Raw genomic sequence first — 19,549 nt, 5'->3', positions numbered from 1 at the left:
TTAATTACAGAGACACATACATACATCCATCCTCAAGAAAAATATCATGAAAAATAACTGAACTGATAGGAAAATGTAGCTGTTCCTAAATATTTGTAACTTCTCCTAAATATTTATAACTTCTTTGAATCAGCAAATATAAYAGAGCAGATTGACAGAGAACAAACCTTCCACACAAGCTAAATGGAGAAGCAGAGAATGAAGTAAGTAAGCAGTAGTAATCTTTGGATGACAGTCAAGCACAGATAAGCTCCTTTGGTGTTTGTGGGCAGAAATTAGCTAGCAGTTAGAGTCCATTTCTAGGAAGGGCAATTAGGAGATGCACTGAGCTGGAGTTCAGATCTTTGGAGCTCCGGCCTTAGAGCCAGAGTTAAGACTGGGGTTGACCGCAAGAATTTAGATGGTGCACCTGTTATGCTCTGTTTCTTTGAAAAAGAGGAATTAAATTAAAATTAGATTCAGTAATATAACATATGAACTATATGAAATTCAGTGTAGCAAAAATTCAAAAGCACCACAGTTGAAACAGCTTTTTTGGATCAAAGGTTTATTTTTAATGATACAGCACTGGAAAACRTAAGTTACAGATGACTTCATCATACAGGATACATTACATATTTTAAAAGGATCTGTGAAGATATGCTGCATAAATACCTATAGTGAAAATATATTGTGTTTGTTTATTTCTTCTCAGAGATTAGTTCTGTTTTCTTTTTTCAGCCAATTAAATAAAAAAAGTATAGATCAGCATCATAACACCGCCCCCTCTAGGTTATCTCATTGTGACTACTGCAGCTGGAAGAGGAGGAGACTGAGCCATGCCTTTCCAAAGGTTTAGCAGCTTTGAACGTGACATTGTTCATCATCTCAAAATGAAAAGTTCACATTACAAACACAGATACTGTATAATGTTTTGGCAATGGAGCAGCTAGTTTTGCTTTGGAACAAAACTGTTTCCTGTAATGCCAGACAGTGAAAGAGCAATGCATATACTGATGATACTACACAGTCAAAGAACTACAATGAAGTTGTGGAAATGCATACGTATCCATATGCACTTATATATACACATATATATTCTTGCGTGTATATATATAATGTGTGTCCAAAAATAACATCGAAAAATGTTGCAGCAGTTTTCATTTTTTAAACATATGAAACTTATAATAGTATGACCTCATTGCTACAGGATTACTAATCAAATCTTCTGCAGTGCAACTCAATACAATACACTTAGTGCAGAGAAGTTAAGGTTTTGGTATCAAGGAGACTAACTTCAGATTTCATGGGAAATGACCAAATACAGGATCACCATAGCTCTGACAAAGCACAAACAAACCTGTTGCCACATATGTGTGAACAAATAAGGACATTACTTTTTTAATTGACTTTTTTTTCATGTACTGATTCAGAAATTGCTAGCTTAACTGTTTGCATTCATGCTCATTTCGATATGTTTCAACAAGTTTTGTCTGGCACCAGTCTGTAAACCATTAACGGCTTAGACTACTAAAAAGGTGGGCTCCCGTGTTTCAAAGAGGTTAAAAACCTACTGACTGAGCTTCATACCACACTTGTGTGCCTGAGCGCAGAACTACTCCAGATGGCGTGTGAAGTTCTCTGGGAAAAGTCCCTTATAACTATTTGCATCTCTGTACTGAAGCCACTCTGACTCCTTAATGCCTGTCAACCAGCCAGCCTCCTGCAAAGAAAAAGACAGTTCTTTAAATGTCATGTCCCTCTCCATTCCTTGCTACCACCTACTAATCACACCTGAAAAAGCTGCAGACTCACATGGCTAAAAGATTGGGTGCTTCAGTTAAAAAGTAGCCTCTGATTTTGCACACGCAGATTTATCCGTTTTTGCCAGACCACAGTTTTGTGASAGCAAATGGTTTGTGAGCATACAGTATGGCCCTTAGCCCATTTAACTGCTAGCTGAACTCAAAATTGGATAATCAGCCTTTCAGGTCATCCAATATTATATCAGATCTGCATTTGTGCAAATATGTGTTGAAACATTTTTGAAAATCTCACAGTTGTATTAGCATATTTATGCTGCAAGGGCACAGGAGTGGGCTAGAAGTGAAGATTAAGCATATATTTAATACATAACATCCTAAAAAATAATGAAGACAAAGAAAAGATTTTGATATCTCATTGTGCAAATACTGCTAATGAAATCAGTTGAACTGCTCATGAAGTATGTTATAAAATAATTTAAGTAAGGATAAGAGAATTTATTCCTATAAAAAGAACAAAAAGTATCCTGTTAAAAAAGATCTCTAGCATAGTATAGTGAAATTAAAAAAATACATTTCTCTCTTGTGTTAGAAGAAAGCTCAGCTGAGATCATGAACATGTTATTACCTACCTTTACGCAGCATCAGCTATCAAAACAATTTAAAATACTGTCCCCAGCACTCTAAATATGTGCTGGTGGGATTAATATTTAGACTAATTTAAAGAAATGTTCTTCATTCAAAGCAGAGGTATTATCACAGGAGGATCCAATCCCTCTCCTCCCACTCCCAGATCAATGGGAGACTTTTCACTGGCCCTTCTGAGTACTTGCAGATGCCAATGAAGTGGCCAGTACTAACAGTATGAAGTGGGATTCTTTTTTAAAGTAGTAGTCAAAAAAATATTTCAGTTTGCTGTATTGAACATGTGAGAAAAAATTGTTTAAAAAATAACCAAAAATATCCAGAACTTCAGCTGTAGTGAACTTTTCCCTTTAGGCTCAAGTAAAATGAAGTACAAACAAAGTCTCTTCATGTTTTCTAACAGTAATACCATTTTGAATAGGCACTTCCTATTAACGCTAATCTGTGGGTCAAATTTTGAGAAAAAGAAAAGAATTCAACAAAAGAAATAATCCCTCCTTTTTTTTTTTTTTTTTTTTTTTTTTTACCTGATCAGCTGTGGTCTCAGAAGGAATTACTAGTACAATGTCTCCTCGTTTTAAATTAAGCTCATCACTGTTAGCTGCCTCAAAATCATGTAGAACTTCAACCTAAAGAAAATAATATCAAACATATAGACATCATCTTATGGAGATATTCTTCCAGTAAAATTCTCCATTAAATCTTAACTGCAAAAAAGCAAGAGTGCTTTTATTTTATTTTTTAACTCTCCAATATATACCTTCTTTATGCAACATATGGCTACAGATAATTATGTTCAAATTGTTAATGCTAGTATCAAATAATATTAAAGTTTTCTATTTATATCCTTGGAGACAGATACTGTTTAAGGTAAGTTTTCTCGAAACATACTTTTCCAGGGTTACAGAATCTCAAAAACCGATCACATTGCAACACCCCACAAGCACTGCCTCTTGGAGGAGTCCCATTCCCCTTATTCCTTCTGTGTAAGGAACTTGCTTTCATTCTCCACTGTCATCACTACATTTGTGAGACAGATGGTAGAATTTTCCTAATAAATTGGGTAAAAATTTGTAGGAATCAACATTTTAGGACTCTTGTTTTTTCTGGCCATTGTGTATTATTTTGTTATAAACATCCTCAGAAATTAGAGCAAGAGATACAGTACCAATTTCCATATGGAATCAAGGAGGCAAGTAATGGGAACCCTACTTTATGTCTGCTCTAGGAAGAACTCCCATTAGTTGCCAGATGGGATTCCCAAAATATCTCTCTTTTAAATGGGCAATTATCAAAATATTGGTAGAGTCATTGTGTTGTGGTGAACAGATCATTTTAACTAAATAGTTCTACCACCCTAAGAGATGCACTATTCCAATTTTCTCAAAGGTACAACTACTTCCATGGTAACACTGCAGTAATGAAAGAAAATGGCATCAAGAACCAGATGGCAAGCAAATATCCTGCTTCTCCTTATTTACGTCTTACCCAAGAGAGTGCGATGAAAACTAAAAGGGGAACCGTGTCAGCATGTCTGAGTCAAAGTTGCAAAATGCTGTTTACCCTCATCTTAATATTATTCTCAGTGTTTGCTGAAAACATTGAGCAGTGAGAACAGACCAAAATGAATGGCATGCTTGTGGAGTGCTAGGGGACTAATTAGTCTGAACTATGCAAACTATAATAGGAAGCATGTAAAGTTCATCTATCCTCATGGAGCTTTTCTCTGGCTCAGTAATTCTGAAGGGAGAAGTATTATCTAGTACACTGTGAACCAAGATATCTTATGGCTCTTGCCAGCCAAGGAAAAAATTTCTCTTACATCTCATTAAACTTTTCTGTTTGATTACCCTCATAATATAGTTTTTATACATATATTATATAAACTATAACATATAGTTTGTAACTATAACATTACTAAAGTCACGGAACGACACCTTAGCTTTGTTACAATTTCAGTAAGAGTCAGAACTTCTACTATAGTTTTTCAGGCCAAAAAATTGCTATTTTATGGTATTGTTATCATACAGTCATATGCTACTCCTGATTAACTCTGGCAGYGCAGTTTAATTCAATATATTCATTGTCAATAATAATCTGGTGAGATGAAAAGGCTCCCATATTTGAATGAGTTCTACAGCTACCTAAGAATATGTGCAGAAAACACATTTTCTCAAGACTTCACATATAGAGAAACAACATAAAGGAAAAGTTCTGTCTGCACGTGATTATTTAACTAAACATCCCTTGGCCTCAAGAAAACAGCATGCTGCCTGTACACACAGATAACCTGCAGAAGCTAGATTTGAAAGGATATCTAAAGAATGAATGAATGAACACATAAGCAGACCTTAAAGAGAAAGCCAGGAGGCATTGCAGAAGCTGTGCCTTCTGCTGATGCAGGCTGATCTTGAGAAGTTGCAGCCTGGATTTCTTCAGTGGATTTCTGCTCATTGCCAACTTGGGAAATTTCCGGGGAAGAACTGTCAGTGTCCTGAGTGCCAATATCTGTCACAGTATCTTTAGATTCATTCATGACGATGTCATGTTCTTCTCCCTCTCCCTCGTTGTTTGATGCTGGCTCTATTACTACTGAAGGGATGCTGCTGATCTTTTCCTAAGGAGGAGGGAAAAAAACCCACTAAACCACCAAAACAGTATTTAGTACTTTAATTCAAGTTGGAAAACATAATTGTTTATTTATTATATGGCGCAACTATGACAATGAATGTTCCTATTCTACATAGTGCATTCTTACATTAAGAGAAGAAACAGTACTTGTGCAACAAGGTAAAATAGTAAACTCGTTTCTTTAATTTGACCAGTTCTGTTTATTCTTCCTAAATCTGCTCTACATGTTACCACAAATATTTACAGTAAATAATAAAAATGCTCTGCTATTGGTTTCTACTTCCCATGTGCACAGAAATTAACACAGCTCCCATTTCACTCCTTCTCTTAACTTTGATTGGGTTTGGATCAAGCCTCAGGTCCCAAGAGCCACTGTCCTATGTTTCTTTGGAAACTCAAGTTAGTAGTATAATAGCGATGTAAAGCTGATGCGAGTAGGAAACATCACCTATTTTTTGTCAGATTAAGGGGATTAAGATTTCTCCTGATTCATACCAATATAACTAAGAACACAAACTAAAAAGGCTAAATCGAAAGCATCTGATCAATCACACAGCCTAGGACAAAAGGCATTTAATGAAACTTGTTGGAGAACTTAAACCTGGAAAGAATATGTTAAATGATCTTCTGCCAGATAGTCTAGTATTCTGGCAGACTGAAGAAATAAAACATGTGATAACACAAAGGGGAAACTGTCTGCCCTAGCTGCATGATCTGCTCTAGCAACTTTTTCCCTAGCTCCTCAGAGGTCACAAAAGAAAAGGCAGTAGGGCAGATGCAGAGACATAGCTTGATCATGATTTATTTAAAACAAAACAAGGTACTGCTGTTGATAGGACACAGCAGCAAGAGACAATAAAAAAAAAAAAAACTTTTATCTCCCTATTTCTCCAAAAGACTGCCCCCCCACACTCTCCCGTTGTACCAGTAAAAGTTACCTGAGACACATCAGCCTCCTTTTCTTCTCYCTGAGGTTGGTCACTTGCAGCAACACCTTCCTGTTCAGTGGTAGTGGCACTGTCACCAGCTTCTGCTGCCACCACTGCACCAACATCTTCTACCACCGCAGCCCCTTCTGAAGTAGTTATCACCTAAAAATAACAGGAAGGAGATGCCTTTCAGGACAATAAATGTGGATATCATCTGGAGAGAGGCCATGGAATGGCCTCTGCTCTGCAAACTCTCCAGTTGGTTCCAACCAATTTGGTTTCACTGGGATTTCTCCCGATATATGGTGGAGAACAGTGCTGGAGGCTGCTATCACGTGCCTGACACACCATGCAGTAAACGAAGGGCTAAACTTACACAATGAAGCTGATTAATAGATGGAAGAAATAAGTTTATGAAACCTCACTAGGTACATTTAGTGGAGTCCTCAGATGTCACTAGYGCAGTAAGAGTTTGTCAAGGCTCTTGCATTTTCTTTTACTGGCTCTTCTCCCTTCTGGACGCCCGAAAAAACGTTCCTTCCATTATCTGCTGAAACATTTACATGATTGCAGTCTTGGGGCTGATTCACCTTCAAGTTGTGTTGCTAAGAAATTCACCACAGATATCCACTGAGGAGGAGGCTGAAAGTTTTTCATGTGTCTACAGGTTCACACTTTTCTTGGAAAAGCTACAAGCCATCTCCAGCTACCATCACCTACTTCTAGACCTGACCTGGCTTCAAGAATATTGCCTTATTTTGTTATAGACTCCTTTATAATAAAGCGACTTGCAAATTGGGCTATACTAGCTGAAACTAATATTATCTATAGCTGGATGAAGATCAGAAATTAAAAAAAAAGATAAATGGAAGATCTAGCACTAGGTCAATGTGAAAAAATGAAACATAAATACAGGCCCAAGGATCCTGGACATCACTGAAGCGTACAGGATTAAGTTCACTAGAAAAGTTAATGTGTTTTGCTCCAGTTCTTCAAATGTGGATAGAAAAATACCTGCCTACAGATCAACTTTAAATTCTTCATCCAGTAAAGGCTGTTCCCTAGTTTTTGTACAATATGTTCAACACTAACAGTCAAACTGGTATATACTGGCGTACGCTCACAGTCGTATATGGTACGTACTTAGAGCAGATTAAACTTAATGGCTAGAGGGTAAAAGTTCAATGATAAAAGTCATTCTGTTAAGCCAATTGATACTGGTATGGAGTTTTTAATATATTATGGCAGAAAGTACTGGGATAAAATGAGAACATTGAAGAAGAAAAAGATGTTCTAGATACTGAAGTCAAGCAACAGCTAGCAAAAATGTCTCTGATCTTTTTAACAGCCTGATGCTTTTTGTTGCCTCAGCTTAACCTTCCCTTAATAGAGAAGCTTATCTCAGCTACCTGACCTCACCTTGTACTACCTACAATTGTTTATAGTTGTTCTTCAGGTACTATTTTTTAGCAGTATCTAATATTTAGTACTACTTGTTTTGGCTGCTCTTAATTAAAGTAATCACAGAATCACAGAATGGATGAGGTTGGAAGGGACCTCTGGAAATCATCTAGTCCAACCTCCCTGCTCAGGCAGGGTCACCTAGAGCATGTTAGACAGGGTTGCATCCGGGCAGGCCTTGAAGATCTCCAGAGAAGGAGACACCACAACCTCTCTGGGCAACCTAGTCCAGTAGATACAATCTTCCAGTGTCTATGAAAGAAGAAAGCATTATAGCATTTAGTAGGAATGAGTGGAGAAGCTTTGTTTTATATAGAAAATTCTGCTAACGGAAGATGCCCTATCATAAAAAGAAGTAACAATAAATGACATTGGCAAACGTTGAAACCTTCTCCTGCAAATCTTGAGTAAGGCATGGAAGCCTGCCATTCATAGTATTACTGATTTTTGCAGCCTTGACTCAAGAAGATATTTAAATAAATAGTGGATGTAAAAACTCAGGAGAAGGCTAGTAGAAAAGACAGGGAATGGAGCACAAATCAGAATGACTTTATATGCGTGCTTCTAGCTTCTAGTAGCACGCTGCAGAAATTGATCCTACTGTCTGATTTGATTAGGAGCAATACTTCTTTCCTGTTTATTGCATTTGTACAGCCCATTTTATTCCACTAAGGAGGAGAATTCTAATTTATATAAATCAGCTCTCAAATATACTGCACTGAAAGGGTCAGACTCCCAGAGTCTGTAGCCATAAATTACTGAATCTACACATCATCTTAGAATTATGTAATCATTTATTCTAATAAGAAAGGTGGAAAAGCTTTTGCAAAGACACATAGGAGGCAGCAGAAAATGAACCTCACCACAAGCTTCAATGTTTAATGTTTGAGGAGAGGAAGAAGGAAAGAAAAGGAAAAGAACGATGGTTGGTCCCATTGAACTTAGAAAAGCTAGAATTCCATACTCAGCTATGGTGAACCATATATTTGCAGATACAGTTACCTGTATTATCTGATTTCATATTGAGAACTAATCATACAAACTTGTTTTTCATAGGTCATCAGCAACTTTACTGGTCTAGAAGACTATAATCTATTAGCATTTCAAACTACTTAACTCTAGCAAATAACAAAATCTGGCCAGTTTTTCATTATACCAGCCTGATAGAGGGGAAAAGAAAAAAAATAGAATAGAAAAAGTCTGCTGCTGTGGGTCTGTGAGAGGACTAACATGGGTTGAGCACCTCAACTTGTGATTTGAATATAGCCATGCCAGTTTTCCAAAGCTGAAGATTTGGCCTTGTAGCAGGATTTAGAAAGGGACTGGGCAATTCTTATGAGTTAGTTATAATTGCAGCTAAATATGCTAATATAGTTGGAGATGGTTGGAGATGGTTGGAGGCTGCAGGTTGGTCTCTAGTGTCTCGTTGGAGAAGTGAAGGTTGGGGCAGCCTTGGCTSCAGTGACCATGAGATGGTGGAGTTCAGGATCCTGCAGGAAAGAAGTAAGGCAACAAGCAGGATTGCAACCCTGGACTTCAGGAGAGCAGACTTTTTGGCCTCTTCAGAGACCTGCTTGGAGGAATCTCATGGGTTAAGGCCCTAGAAGGAAGGAGGGTGCAGGAGAGCTGGCTAGTATTCAAGCATCACTTCCTCCARGCTCAAGAGCMRTGCATCCCTATGAGTAAGAAGTGCAGCAAARGGGGCARGAGAYCTGCATKGGTGAGCAAGGAGCTCCTGGCCARATTCAGACAGAAGAAGAAAGTACACTGAATGTGGAAGAGGGGACAGGCTACTTGGGAGGATTACAGGAATGCAGTCAGAGTATGTAGAGATGTGGCGAGGAAGGCTAAGGCCCATTTGGAATTGAGTCTGGCAAGGGATGTTAAGGACAACAGGAAGGGCTTCTTCAGATACATCAGTAGCAAGAGGAGGGCTCGAAAATGTGGGCCCACTACTGAATGGGCAGGGGCCCACAGGTGACAAGGGATACAGAGAAGGCAGAGATACTGAATGCCTTCTTTGCTTCAGTCTTCACTGCTAAGGGCAGCCTTCATGAATCCCGGAGCCTAGAGACAATGGAGAAAGTCYGGAGGAAGGAAGACTTTCCCTTGGTTGAGGAGGATAGGATTAGAGATCTCCTKGGSCAGCTTGACATCCACAAATCCATGCGTGAGGATGGGCTGCACCCACGGGTACTGAGGGAGCTGGCGGATGTTGTTGCCAGGCTGTCTCCATCATCTTTGAAAGGTCCTGGAGAACTGGAGAGGTGCCTGAGRACTGGAAGAAAGCCAATGTCAGTGCAGTCTTCAAGAAGGGCAAGAAGGAGGACCCAGGCAACTACAGGCCAGTCAGCCTCACCTCCATCCCTGGAAAGGAGATGGAACAGCTCGTTCTGGATGTCATCGCCAGGCATATGGAGGAAAAGAAGGCGATCGGGAGTAGCCAGCATGGATTTACCAAGGGGAAATCCTGTTTAACCAACCTAATAGCCTTCCGCGATGGAATGACTGGCTGGGTAGACGGGGGGAGAGCAGTGGACATTTGTACCTTGACTTCAGCAAGGCTTTTGACACTGTCTCCCATAACATCCTCCCAGATAAGCTCAGGAAGTGTGGCTTAGACGAGTGGACAGTGAGGTGGATGATTAAGAACTGTCTGAAAGGCAGAGCTCAGAGGGTCGTCATCAGTGGCGCAGACTCTAGTTGGAGGCCTGTGGCTAGTGGAGGCTCCCAGGGCTCAGGACTGGGTCCCATCCTGTTCAACTTCTTCATCAACAGCCTGGACGAAGGGACAGAGTGCCTCCTCAGCAAGTTTCCAGATGATACCAAGCTGGGAGGAGTGGCTGATACACCAGAAGGCTGTGCTGCCATTCACAGAGACCTGGATAGAGAGGAACCTCCTGAGGTTCAACGAGGGCAAGTGCAGAGTCCTGCACCTAGGGAGAAATAACCCTAGGCACCAGGACAAGCTGGGGGTTGACCTTCTGGAGAGATGCTCTGCAGAGAAGGACCTGGGAGTACTGGTGGATGACAAGTTGASCATGAGCCAGCAATGTGCCCTTGTGGCCAGAAAGGCCAGTGGTCTCCTGGGGTGTATCAGGAAGAGCGTTGCCAGCAAGTGGAGGGRGGTGATCCTGCCCCTCTGCTCAGCCCTGGGGAGGCCTCATCTCAAGTACTGCATCCAGTTCTGGGCTCCCCAGTGCAAGAGAGACATGGAGCTACTGGAGAGAGGCCAGCATAGGGCTACGAAGATGATCAGAGGGCTGAAGCCTTTGTCCTATGAGGAATGGCTGCGAGAGCTGGGCCTCTTCAGCCCGGGAAAGAGAAGCCTGAGGGGGGATCTTATCAATGTGTACAAGTACCTGTAGGGAGGGTGACAAGGGGGCAGGGCCAAAATCTTTTCMGTTGTCCCGTGTGACAGGACAAGAGGCAATGGGCAGAAATTGAAGCACAGGAAGTTCCACCTGACTGTGAGGGGGAATTTCTTCCCTGTGAGAGTGACRGAGCACTGGAAGAGGTTGCCCAGAGAGGTTGTGGAGTCTCCTTCTGTGGAGATCTTGAAGATGCGCCATGCTCTAGCTGCCCCTGCTTGAGCAGGGGGGTTGGACTAGATGATCTCCAGAAGTCCCTTCCAACCTTACTGATTCTTGATATAGTGTCAAGGGGAACTAATCATCATGTTTTAGGGAATATTTTGATTGCCTGTGAAGTCTTGGAAGCCTTCTAGAGGTGGTAGAAGAATCAGGTAAAAAAAATCACAACATCAGAGGGACCAGCCTCCACTGGAGTTGGGTTATCAGTTTAGACTATAGCTTGATCTCTTACGGCAGCTCTTGCATTCAGCAATACTGCTACTTTAAACAAAGCATGGGGGATGAGCTTACCAGATAAAAGACCTACTGTTTATAAAGATATGTAATATTCGAGAAAAGTGTAAAGTTAAATTTCAAAGACTTAGCCCTGTGGAGTTCAGGGGAGAGGTAAGAATTTCTTGCACGTTTCTTGTTGGACGACACATTTGGAATGATAAGCCAGTGCTAGAGAAGCAGTAGGACATTATTTCACAGTGTCAACTCTAAGAGTCAGAGAAGCTGGGCCTGACCTACCGCCCCACCCTGCAGGTTCCTGCTAGTGTAATTCCACTGATTTCTTTAAATACGTGCTAGTGCTGGTGAGGAGTATGGCAGTGGTGAGTCAGGCCTATGAGCCACTGCTTGGGAAAAAGGCAGGCCCTGGACTGCAGGGCCTCATTCCCAGTACAAAATCTGTGGAAGTCAGTTGCAGGCAGCAAAAAACACTTCCTAGACACACCTGGGTACTGTGGAATCACAGAAATTTCAATGCTGTAAAACAGTTGTGCAACAAAACTGAGCTTGGACAGCCCCACTTACCATGGTCTGCAACCAAAGTGAACAGAAATCAGTTTTTATGATGGGGCAGAATTGTTACAGAAAAATAATAATAATAAATTGGAAACAAAGGAAACTGTCAGTTCTGGTACTGCTCTCTGTGCACATTTGAACATATTGTTATAGTTTCACCTCAGTACAAAAGGATTCAGAGTAAGAAATGGTTTTCTCACCTCTGAAAAACTGAAGCAAAATACAACCATTAGAGTCCAGGTATTCCCAGCTAAAGAGAAATTGATTTTTTCAATTGCTTTATAGTTTTGATTTTAACTATATCTAATTTGACGCTGGATTCATGCTTTAGAAAATAAGCACATAACATGATTAACTTCAAATATCTGTTTTTGTCCAGGACATATGCTAGAAAAACGAGATATTTTTTCTTTATAAAAATATGTGTATAGGAAAGACTAGGTAGACAAATTTATGGAAAGTGTAAAAACTACTGGAGCTCTACGCAGCATCTTTTCTGTTTATACCCAATACTAACAGAAATAGCGTTATACCACCTTCCACCACACAGCTGCATTGTTCGCTGCCATAAAGTATTTATCACTCTACTGCTGCAACAGGCAGTTTCTAAGATTGGTCTCCACTGTGTGAGATGTTTTGAGTGCTAGAACAGCAGGTATTGTAGCTAGGTTGCAGTCATATCATATTGGTCTGCATATTGCTAACATACAAGTGACAAAAATTTCTTGCTATTTCTATTTCTGCGATACCAAAGGACAGCCACACTCCTGAGGCTGCTTATATGTACCTCGCTCTCTTTCTCAGCAACTCCAGTTGTCTCTTTATCCCCTGCCTTGACACTGTCCTGCATAAAGAGAAAATATGGTCATTACCTTACTCACGCTGAGATTATGGCTACAGAGAAATTGATATTATTCAAGCTTAATGGAAGAATGACACATATGGGATGCAATGAAATGAATGTCTGGAACTAAATGGAATTGCACATTGCAAGCTGAAAGATTTTTACTGCCACTTCTCATCTGAAATAAAAGTAGCTACAGACTGAAAAACAAGAAGAGACCTTTTTCTTTACTTATATCACCACCATCACATTGGAAGTGTTAAGGACACTGTTACTTACTTTTGTTATTATTATTCACATAACACCAGCTTTTACTTTTTTATTAGCATTCTCAAAATAATACCAGCTTTGAAGAGCTTACTTTTCCTACTTACTTCTCCTTCCACATATGTTGGGCTGCAACTGGGACTGTTCAATAAGTCATAAAATGTATCGCTTTTTGCAGAACTACTTTTCTTTTTGTCCTAATTCGGTGGTACATGCAGTAGGTGCCCGGCATTTAAAAAAATTAGTCAAGTCTAAATTTCTTAAAAAAAATTGATGCCCACGTAGCTGTTTAAGGGATCACATGTGCTGAACGGTAGTCCCAAAATGGCACTTTTTACATCATTGATGGCATCTAAAATTGGGTCTCTCTTTACAGAAGAAGTGAAACTACACGAGTTCCAAGAAGTTTTGGAAATCAGAAAAAAAAGGCAATTATTCCCCAGACTCTTAGTGACAGTTTTGCCCCTTCTGGTTTCCAATTCTACTGCAGCATTTATGGATTTAACCAGTGAGTCGAACTACTTACTCAAGTTTGGATTCAGTTTTCACTGCTTCTCTGCCTTGCTGGCAGATTTAGTGCAAGAAAATGTCAAAATGGCTAAAATTGAGATCAAGTTTGAAGTGCTTTATTTTCTGTTCAGGTTTGACCCCCTATAAACACAGATAATTTCTAAAGATGCTCTTCCAGAGAAAAACAAAATCAATACCACATTTTGGACACATTTTACAAGTAAATTTTGAACCTGTTCTGCAAACATAGCTAAATCAGATTTTTCCACAGAGCTGTAAGGGCGAAGGCAAGTTGTGCAAACTTCTGTGGGGTTTTAGAAAAGAGGCAGTGCACACTGTCATCTTTAGAAATCAGAAATTAATTATGAGATCACAAGTGCTCAGACTCCAGCTAACTCTTCATACAACTTTGTCATCCCCAAAATTCTAGAAGTTTCAGCTGAAATGGTTGTATATTCATTTTTTAATAAAAGGATGCTGAGTTATATCTCAGCTTCATATCACTCGCTTTTTTCTTATCTAATTTTCTAGCATTCCCTGCAGTCACATTATAAGCCCTAAACATGTCCAGATGCCACAGCAAGGCAGTTGCTGACAGCAGCGTTACCATAGAAACCTCTTACAGCTTTATCCTGTTAAAATTAGTGTTATATAACCCTTTCTACGATTAATTCTGCTGTGGAGCTCTCATTTTTATAGTAAGTTTGAGGGAGAGAGTTGAGGGTCTTAAAGAGAGAAACAAGTATCGGCTGCACAATACAATTATTTCTTATTCAAGAGGAAATAGATGCACACAAGAGATGCACACAGCCACCACCCACAGAAGAAATCTTTTTTTTTCCAGAAGGAAAAAAGACAAATGTTTCTATTGCCCATAAAAGCTACACATTCAACTGCATTTTAGAAGATAAACACTTCCTATGCTTTTACTGTAAAAAAGTGCTGAATTTCTGCTGTCAGTTGTATTTCTAGGTCAATTTGCCTTCAGAAAAGAGCAGCATTCTGTACTTTATAGTCAGGAATATGCCAGCCCCAGCCCTTCTCTTAGTAATAATCCAGCAATATTCTGGGATAAGAATCCTATCAGCCCAGTTCACACTAGTAGTTTGGGCCTCTGTACAAAAGCTTTTCATTTCATTTTGTTTTTAAATGTAACAAAGACTGTTTTCCAGGCTAACTAAATGGACAGTTTTGGTGGGAAAGGGGAAAGTAGTTTACCTTACTTCATGACAGACCTTGCTCACTAGTCAAATCAGTCGCATTGCTCTTTTGATTAGTTGGAAGTGGGTATTTTGCAGATGGTAGGGTTTTTAAGAGAGGCATGGTAGAACGGACTATGCCACTTTTAAGGCATGAAAGCACTAGTAAAAAGAATGATTAAAATATCATCTGACTGAAGTAACAACATGGTTCCATAGATGAGTAAAACCTGCTTCTGCAGACTTTAGTAGAACAACACTATTTTATATCAAAGATCTGTTTCAGTTCTCTCCCATCAGTTAACTGCTCTTCTATATCTAACCATTTTACTGCTCTCCCAGATTACATGCTCAGCCTCATTCATGTAGGTACATGAACTGTATCTACAGTAGGATTCAGTCACAATTAGATACCCTCAAAATTGAAGGCTGTTTCTTGGCTTCTGCTGTACTTGTTCAATGTCTGCGAAGAGCTTATCAGAAGGTAGTTCCATATACATTTATACACAGCTTTGAAAATCACAGTATTTAGCTGAGCGTCTGATTGTTTTAATGGGAGAATATCAGCATCCAGACAGGTGTCAAATGAAAAGCACAGAAAGGCTCTCTCAGAACTAATGAGCATAACGGAAGTCAAAAAAAGCTGATCTCTGAGCAGTACAATGAACTCCATGCATTATATCTCACATGTAAGAGAATAAGAAATGGAAATAACAAAATTTCCTAAGCTCTCACTTTAATATACTGTACCCTTGGCATCTTTCTCCTCAACCTCTCTCTGTTCTAGAGATTACTACTGGTGGCATATCTGACACTCTCCTGTGAATGCAGCAGGACAGGTACACTGGGTTCAACAGCATCTACCAAAAAAGCTCCAAAAATTCTCATCTGTGCCTCAGCTTCATTTAGCTGAAGTTTCAATGTGAAAGGGGTGAATGGGGTACTATTCTCTTAAAAACAAATCCACCAGTCATTAATGCACTATATTCTTTAGATTGTATCCTTTGCATTTGACATCTGACTTAAGAAATATTATGGAAACARGAAAACAAAATTATTTCAGCATGCAGAAGTCCATGCAATGAGGACTCTACCAGGGCTAGCACTAGCTCTGATAGCATAGAATCATAGAATCAATAAAGTTGGAAGGGACCTCTGGAGATCATCTAGTCCAACCCCCCCYGATCAAGCAGGGGCACCTTGAGCATGTCACACAGGGTTGCATCCAGGCAGGCCTTGAGGATCTCCAGAGAAGGAGACTCCACAGCCTCTCTGGGCAACCTGGTCCAGTGCTCCATCACTCTCACAGGGAAGAAATTCCCCCTCACGGTCAGGTGGAACTTCCTGTGCTTCAATTTCTGCCCATTGCCTCTTGTCCTGTCACACGGGACAACGGAAAAGAGTTTATCCCTTTCCCGTCGACATCTTCCCTTCAGGTACTTAGAGACATTGATAAGATCCCCCCTCAGGCTTCTCTTCCCCAGGCCGAAGAGGCCCAGCTCTTGCAGCTGTTTCTCATAGGACAAAGGCTCCAGCCCTCTGATCATCTTCGYAGCCCTATGCTGGACTCTCTCCAGTAGCTCCATGTCTCTCTGGTACTGAGGAGGCCAGAACTGGACGCAGTACTCCAGATGAGGCCTCACCAGGGCTGAGCAGAGGGGCAGGATCACCTCCCTCCAGTGCTGGCAATATTCTTCCTAATGCACCCCAGGAGACCACTGGCCTTTCTGGCCACAAGGGCACATTGCTGGCTCATGCTCGAGCCAGCATTGCTTGTCATCCACGAGCACTCCCAGGTCCTTCTCTGCAGAGCTGCTCTCCAGAAGGTCAACCCCAAGCTTGTCCTGGTGCCTAGGGTTATTTCTCCCTAGGTGCAGAACCCTGCGCTTGCCCTCGTTGAACCTCAGGAGGTTCCTCTCTGCCCAGCTCTCCAGCCTGTCCAGGTCTCTGTGAAGGGCAGCACAGCCCTCTGGTGCATCAGCCACTCCTCCCAGCTTGGTATCCTCAGCAATCTTGCTTAGGAGGCACTCAGTCCCCATTGACATCAATGGCTGAGGAGGCTATTGATGAGCAAGTTGAACAGGATGGGACCCGGTACTGAGCCCTGGGGGATGCGACTCGCCAACAACTCCAACTAGACTCCACACCACTGATGACGACCCTCTGAGCTCTGCCTTTCAGCCAGTTCTTAATCATCCACCTCACTGTCCACTCTTCTAAGCCACACTTCCTGAGCTTATCTGGGAGGATGTTATGGGAGACAGTGTCAAAAGCCTTGCTGAAGTCAAGGTACACAACATCCACTGCTCTGCCCTCATCTACCCAGCCAGTCATTCCATCAGGGAAGGCTATCAGTTTGGTTAAGTACGATTTTCCCTTGGTGAATCCATGCTGGCTACTCCCGATCGCCTTCTTTTCCTCCATATGCCTGGCGATGACATCCAGAACGAGCTGTTCCATCTCCTTTCCAGGGATGGAGGTGAGGCTGACTGGCCTGTAGTTGCCTGGGTCCTCCTTCTTGCCCTTCTTGAAGACTGCACTGACATTGGCTTTCTTCCAGTYCTCAGGCACCTCTCCAGTTCTCCAGGACCTTTCAAAGATGATGGAGACAGCCTGGCAACAACATCCGCCAGCTCCCTCAGTACCCGTGGGTGCAGCCCATCCTCACGCATGGATTTGTGGATGTCAAGCTGSCCMAGGAGATCTCTAATCCTATCCTCCTCAACCAAGGGAAAGTCTTCCTTCCTCCRGACTTTCTCCATTGTCTCTAGGCTCCGGGATTCATGAAGGCTGCCCTTAGCAGTGAAGACTGAAGCAAAGAAGGCATTCAGTATCTCTGCCTTCTCTGTATCCCTTGTCACCTGTGGGCCCCTGCCCATGCAGCAGTGGGCCCACATTTTCGAGCCCTCCTCTTGCTACTGATGTATCTGAAGAAGCCCTTCCTGTTGTCCTTAACATCCCTTGCCAGACTCAATTCCAAATGGGCCTTAGCCTTCCTCGCCACATCTCTACATACTCTGACTGCATTCCTGTAATCCTCCCAAGTAGCCTGTCCCCTCTTCCACATTCAGTGTACTTTCTTCTTCTGTCTGAATCTGGCCAGGAGCTCCTTGCTCACCCATGCAGGTCTCTTGCCCCTTTTGCTGCACTTCTTACTCATAGGGATGCATGGCTCTTGAGCCTGGAGGAAGTGATGCTTGAATACTAGCCAGCTCTCCTGCACCCTCCTTCCTTCTAGGGCCTTAACCCATGAGATTCCTCCAAGCAGGTCTCTGAAGAGGCCAAAAAGTCTGCTCTCCTGAAGTCCAGGGTTGCAATCCTGCTTGTTGCCTTACTTCTTTCCTGCAGGATCCTGAACTCCACCATCTCATGGTCACTGCAGCCAAGGCTGCCCAACCTTCACATCTCCAACCAGTTCCTCTCTGTTGATAAGGACAAGGTCCAGCAGGACACCCTTCCTCGTAGGCTCCTCCACCATTTGCGAKRAGAAGTTATCATCAATGCATTGCAGGAGCCTCCTGGACTGCTTGTGCCTTGCTGTGTCGTCCCTCCAGCAGATGTCAGGGTGGTTGAAGTCCCCCATGAGAACCAGGGCCTGCGATCTTGAGGCTACTTCCAGCTGTCTGTAGAAGGCTTCATCAACTTTCTCTTCCTGGTCAGGTGGCCTGTAGTAGACACTCACAGCAGTGTCTCACCGTATTAGCCTGCCCTTTGATCTTTACCCATAAGCTCTCAACTGCCTTCTCCTCCTCCACCCCTAGGCAGAGCTCAATGTATTCCAGTTGCTCTCTCACATAAAGAGCAGCTCCACCACCTCGCCTCCCTGGCCTGTCTCTCCAAAAAAGCACATAGCCATCAATAACAGCGTTCCAGTCATGTGAGCTGTCCCACCGTGTCTCTGTGACTGCAATGAGATCACGGCCCAGTGATCACACACAGATCTCCAGCTCCTCCCGTTTGTTCCCCATGCTGCGTGCATTGGTGTACAGGCATTTCAAAGAGGTAGTCATGCCTGCAGGTTTCCCCGGAAGCATGTATGAGGGTCCCGCATCGCCATGTCCCAAACGCACATCCCCAGCGGCACGCACCCCTTGGAGGCCCCCCAACCCGAGTTGCGTTTTGTTGACTACCCTGTCTCTATGACACCCCCACTCCCCCTTCCTACCTAGTTCAAAGCCCTCTTTACTAGGCTGGCCAACCTGTTGGCAAAGGCAAATGTGCCCCGCTTGGTGAGGTGAATCCCATCTCTTCCCACCAGTTGTTGATCTTCAAACCATGTGCCATGGTCATAGAATCCAAAACCCTATTGCCAACACCAGCAGCGTAGCAAGTTGTTGATTTGGAAAATCAATACTGTTAGGGTACAATGCAAATGATGGTTCTGCTCCTTTGGTTGCCAAACATTTTGTCATCCACAAAAATAAAAAAGAAAACAAAAGAAAATTAGAAAAAGGATAAATGTTGCACGCTACTAATAAAAAGTTTTATTTGTTCCATGGCAGTTGAGACCTGAAGGACCAATACATAAACATGCAATAAGATCCCATGCAGCAATTTTTGATGAGCTCTTGTAATAAAGTCTTACCAATATTTTTGGCCAATAACGAAATATGGAAAAACAAGTAGCCACAATCAAAACTCTCATCTCAGGAAACAAGTACCTTGTCCACTGGCTCATTCTTTCCCAGTTTAAGAGAAAAATAACAAAAATCTAATCAAAATTGTTTAACTTGCATTTATGCCTATGGTCTGTCTGCTGGACTGTTACTATACTGCCTGTCTCTTATGCTGTATTTCCTTCCCTCTTTCCCAATACTTCTGCAATTCTTTGTCTCAGCTAGACCACCTTCCGACAGAACTTGAACTAAGAACTCTACAGTGACATTCAGGGAGTAAAATGGATTATCTGAAAAGGTCACATCAGTCAACTGCTGAATGA

At 41.8% G+C, this 19,549-nt stretch overlaps 1 protein-coding gene across 1 annotated transcript in view; it reads right to left on the bottom strand.

The window, feature by feature from the left end:
* Positions 1 to 1,109: 1,109 nt before the first annotated feature.
* The window catches only part of LOC146587082 (amphiphysin), a 141,664-nt gene continuing 123,224 nt past the window's right edge, over positions 1,110 to 19,549 (bottom strand). The window contains exons 19-23 of the mRNA XM_085320236.1: positions 12,578 to 12,634; positions 5,957 to 6,109; positions 4,738 to 5,004; positions 2,915 to 3,016; positions 1,110 to 1,702 (exon numbers count right to left, since the gene is read on the bottom strand). Coding sequence (XP_085176362.1) covers positions 1,595 to 1,702; positions 2,915 to 3,016; positions 4,738 to 5,004; positions 5,957 to 6,109; positions 12,578 to 12,634 — 687 coding nt within the window. The 3' untranslated portion in view covers positions 1,110 to 1,594. The remainder of the gene's footprint in view (positions 1,703 to 2,914; positions 3,017 to 4,737; positions 5,005 to 5,956; positions 6,110 to 12,577; positions 12,635 to 19,549) is intronic.

This window comes from Rhea americana, unplaced genomic scaffold (genome assembly GCF_003343005.1).
Source record: "Rhea americana isolate MKP2758 unplaced genomic scaffold, rheAme1 scaffold_62, whole genome shotgun sequence".
Taxonomy (NCBI): domain Eukaryota; kingdom Metazoa; phylum Chordata; class Aves; order Rheiformes; family Rheidae; genus Rhea; species Rhea americana.
Note: the sequence above shows the minus strand (reverse complement) of the source record. Positions and strands in the feature narration are given on the sequence as shown.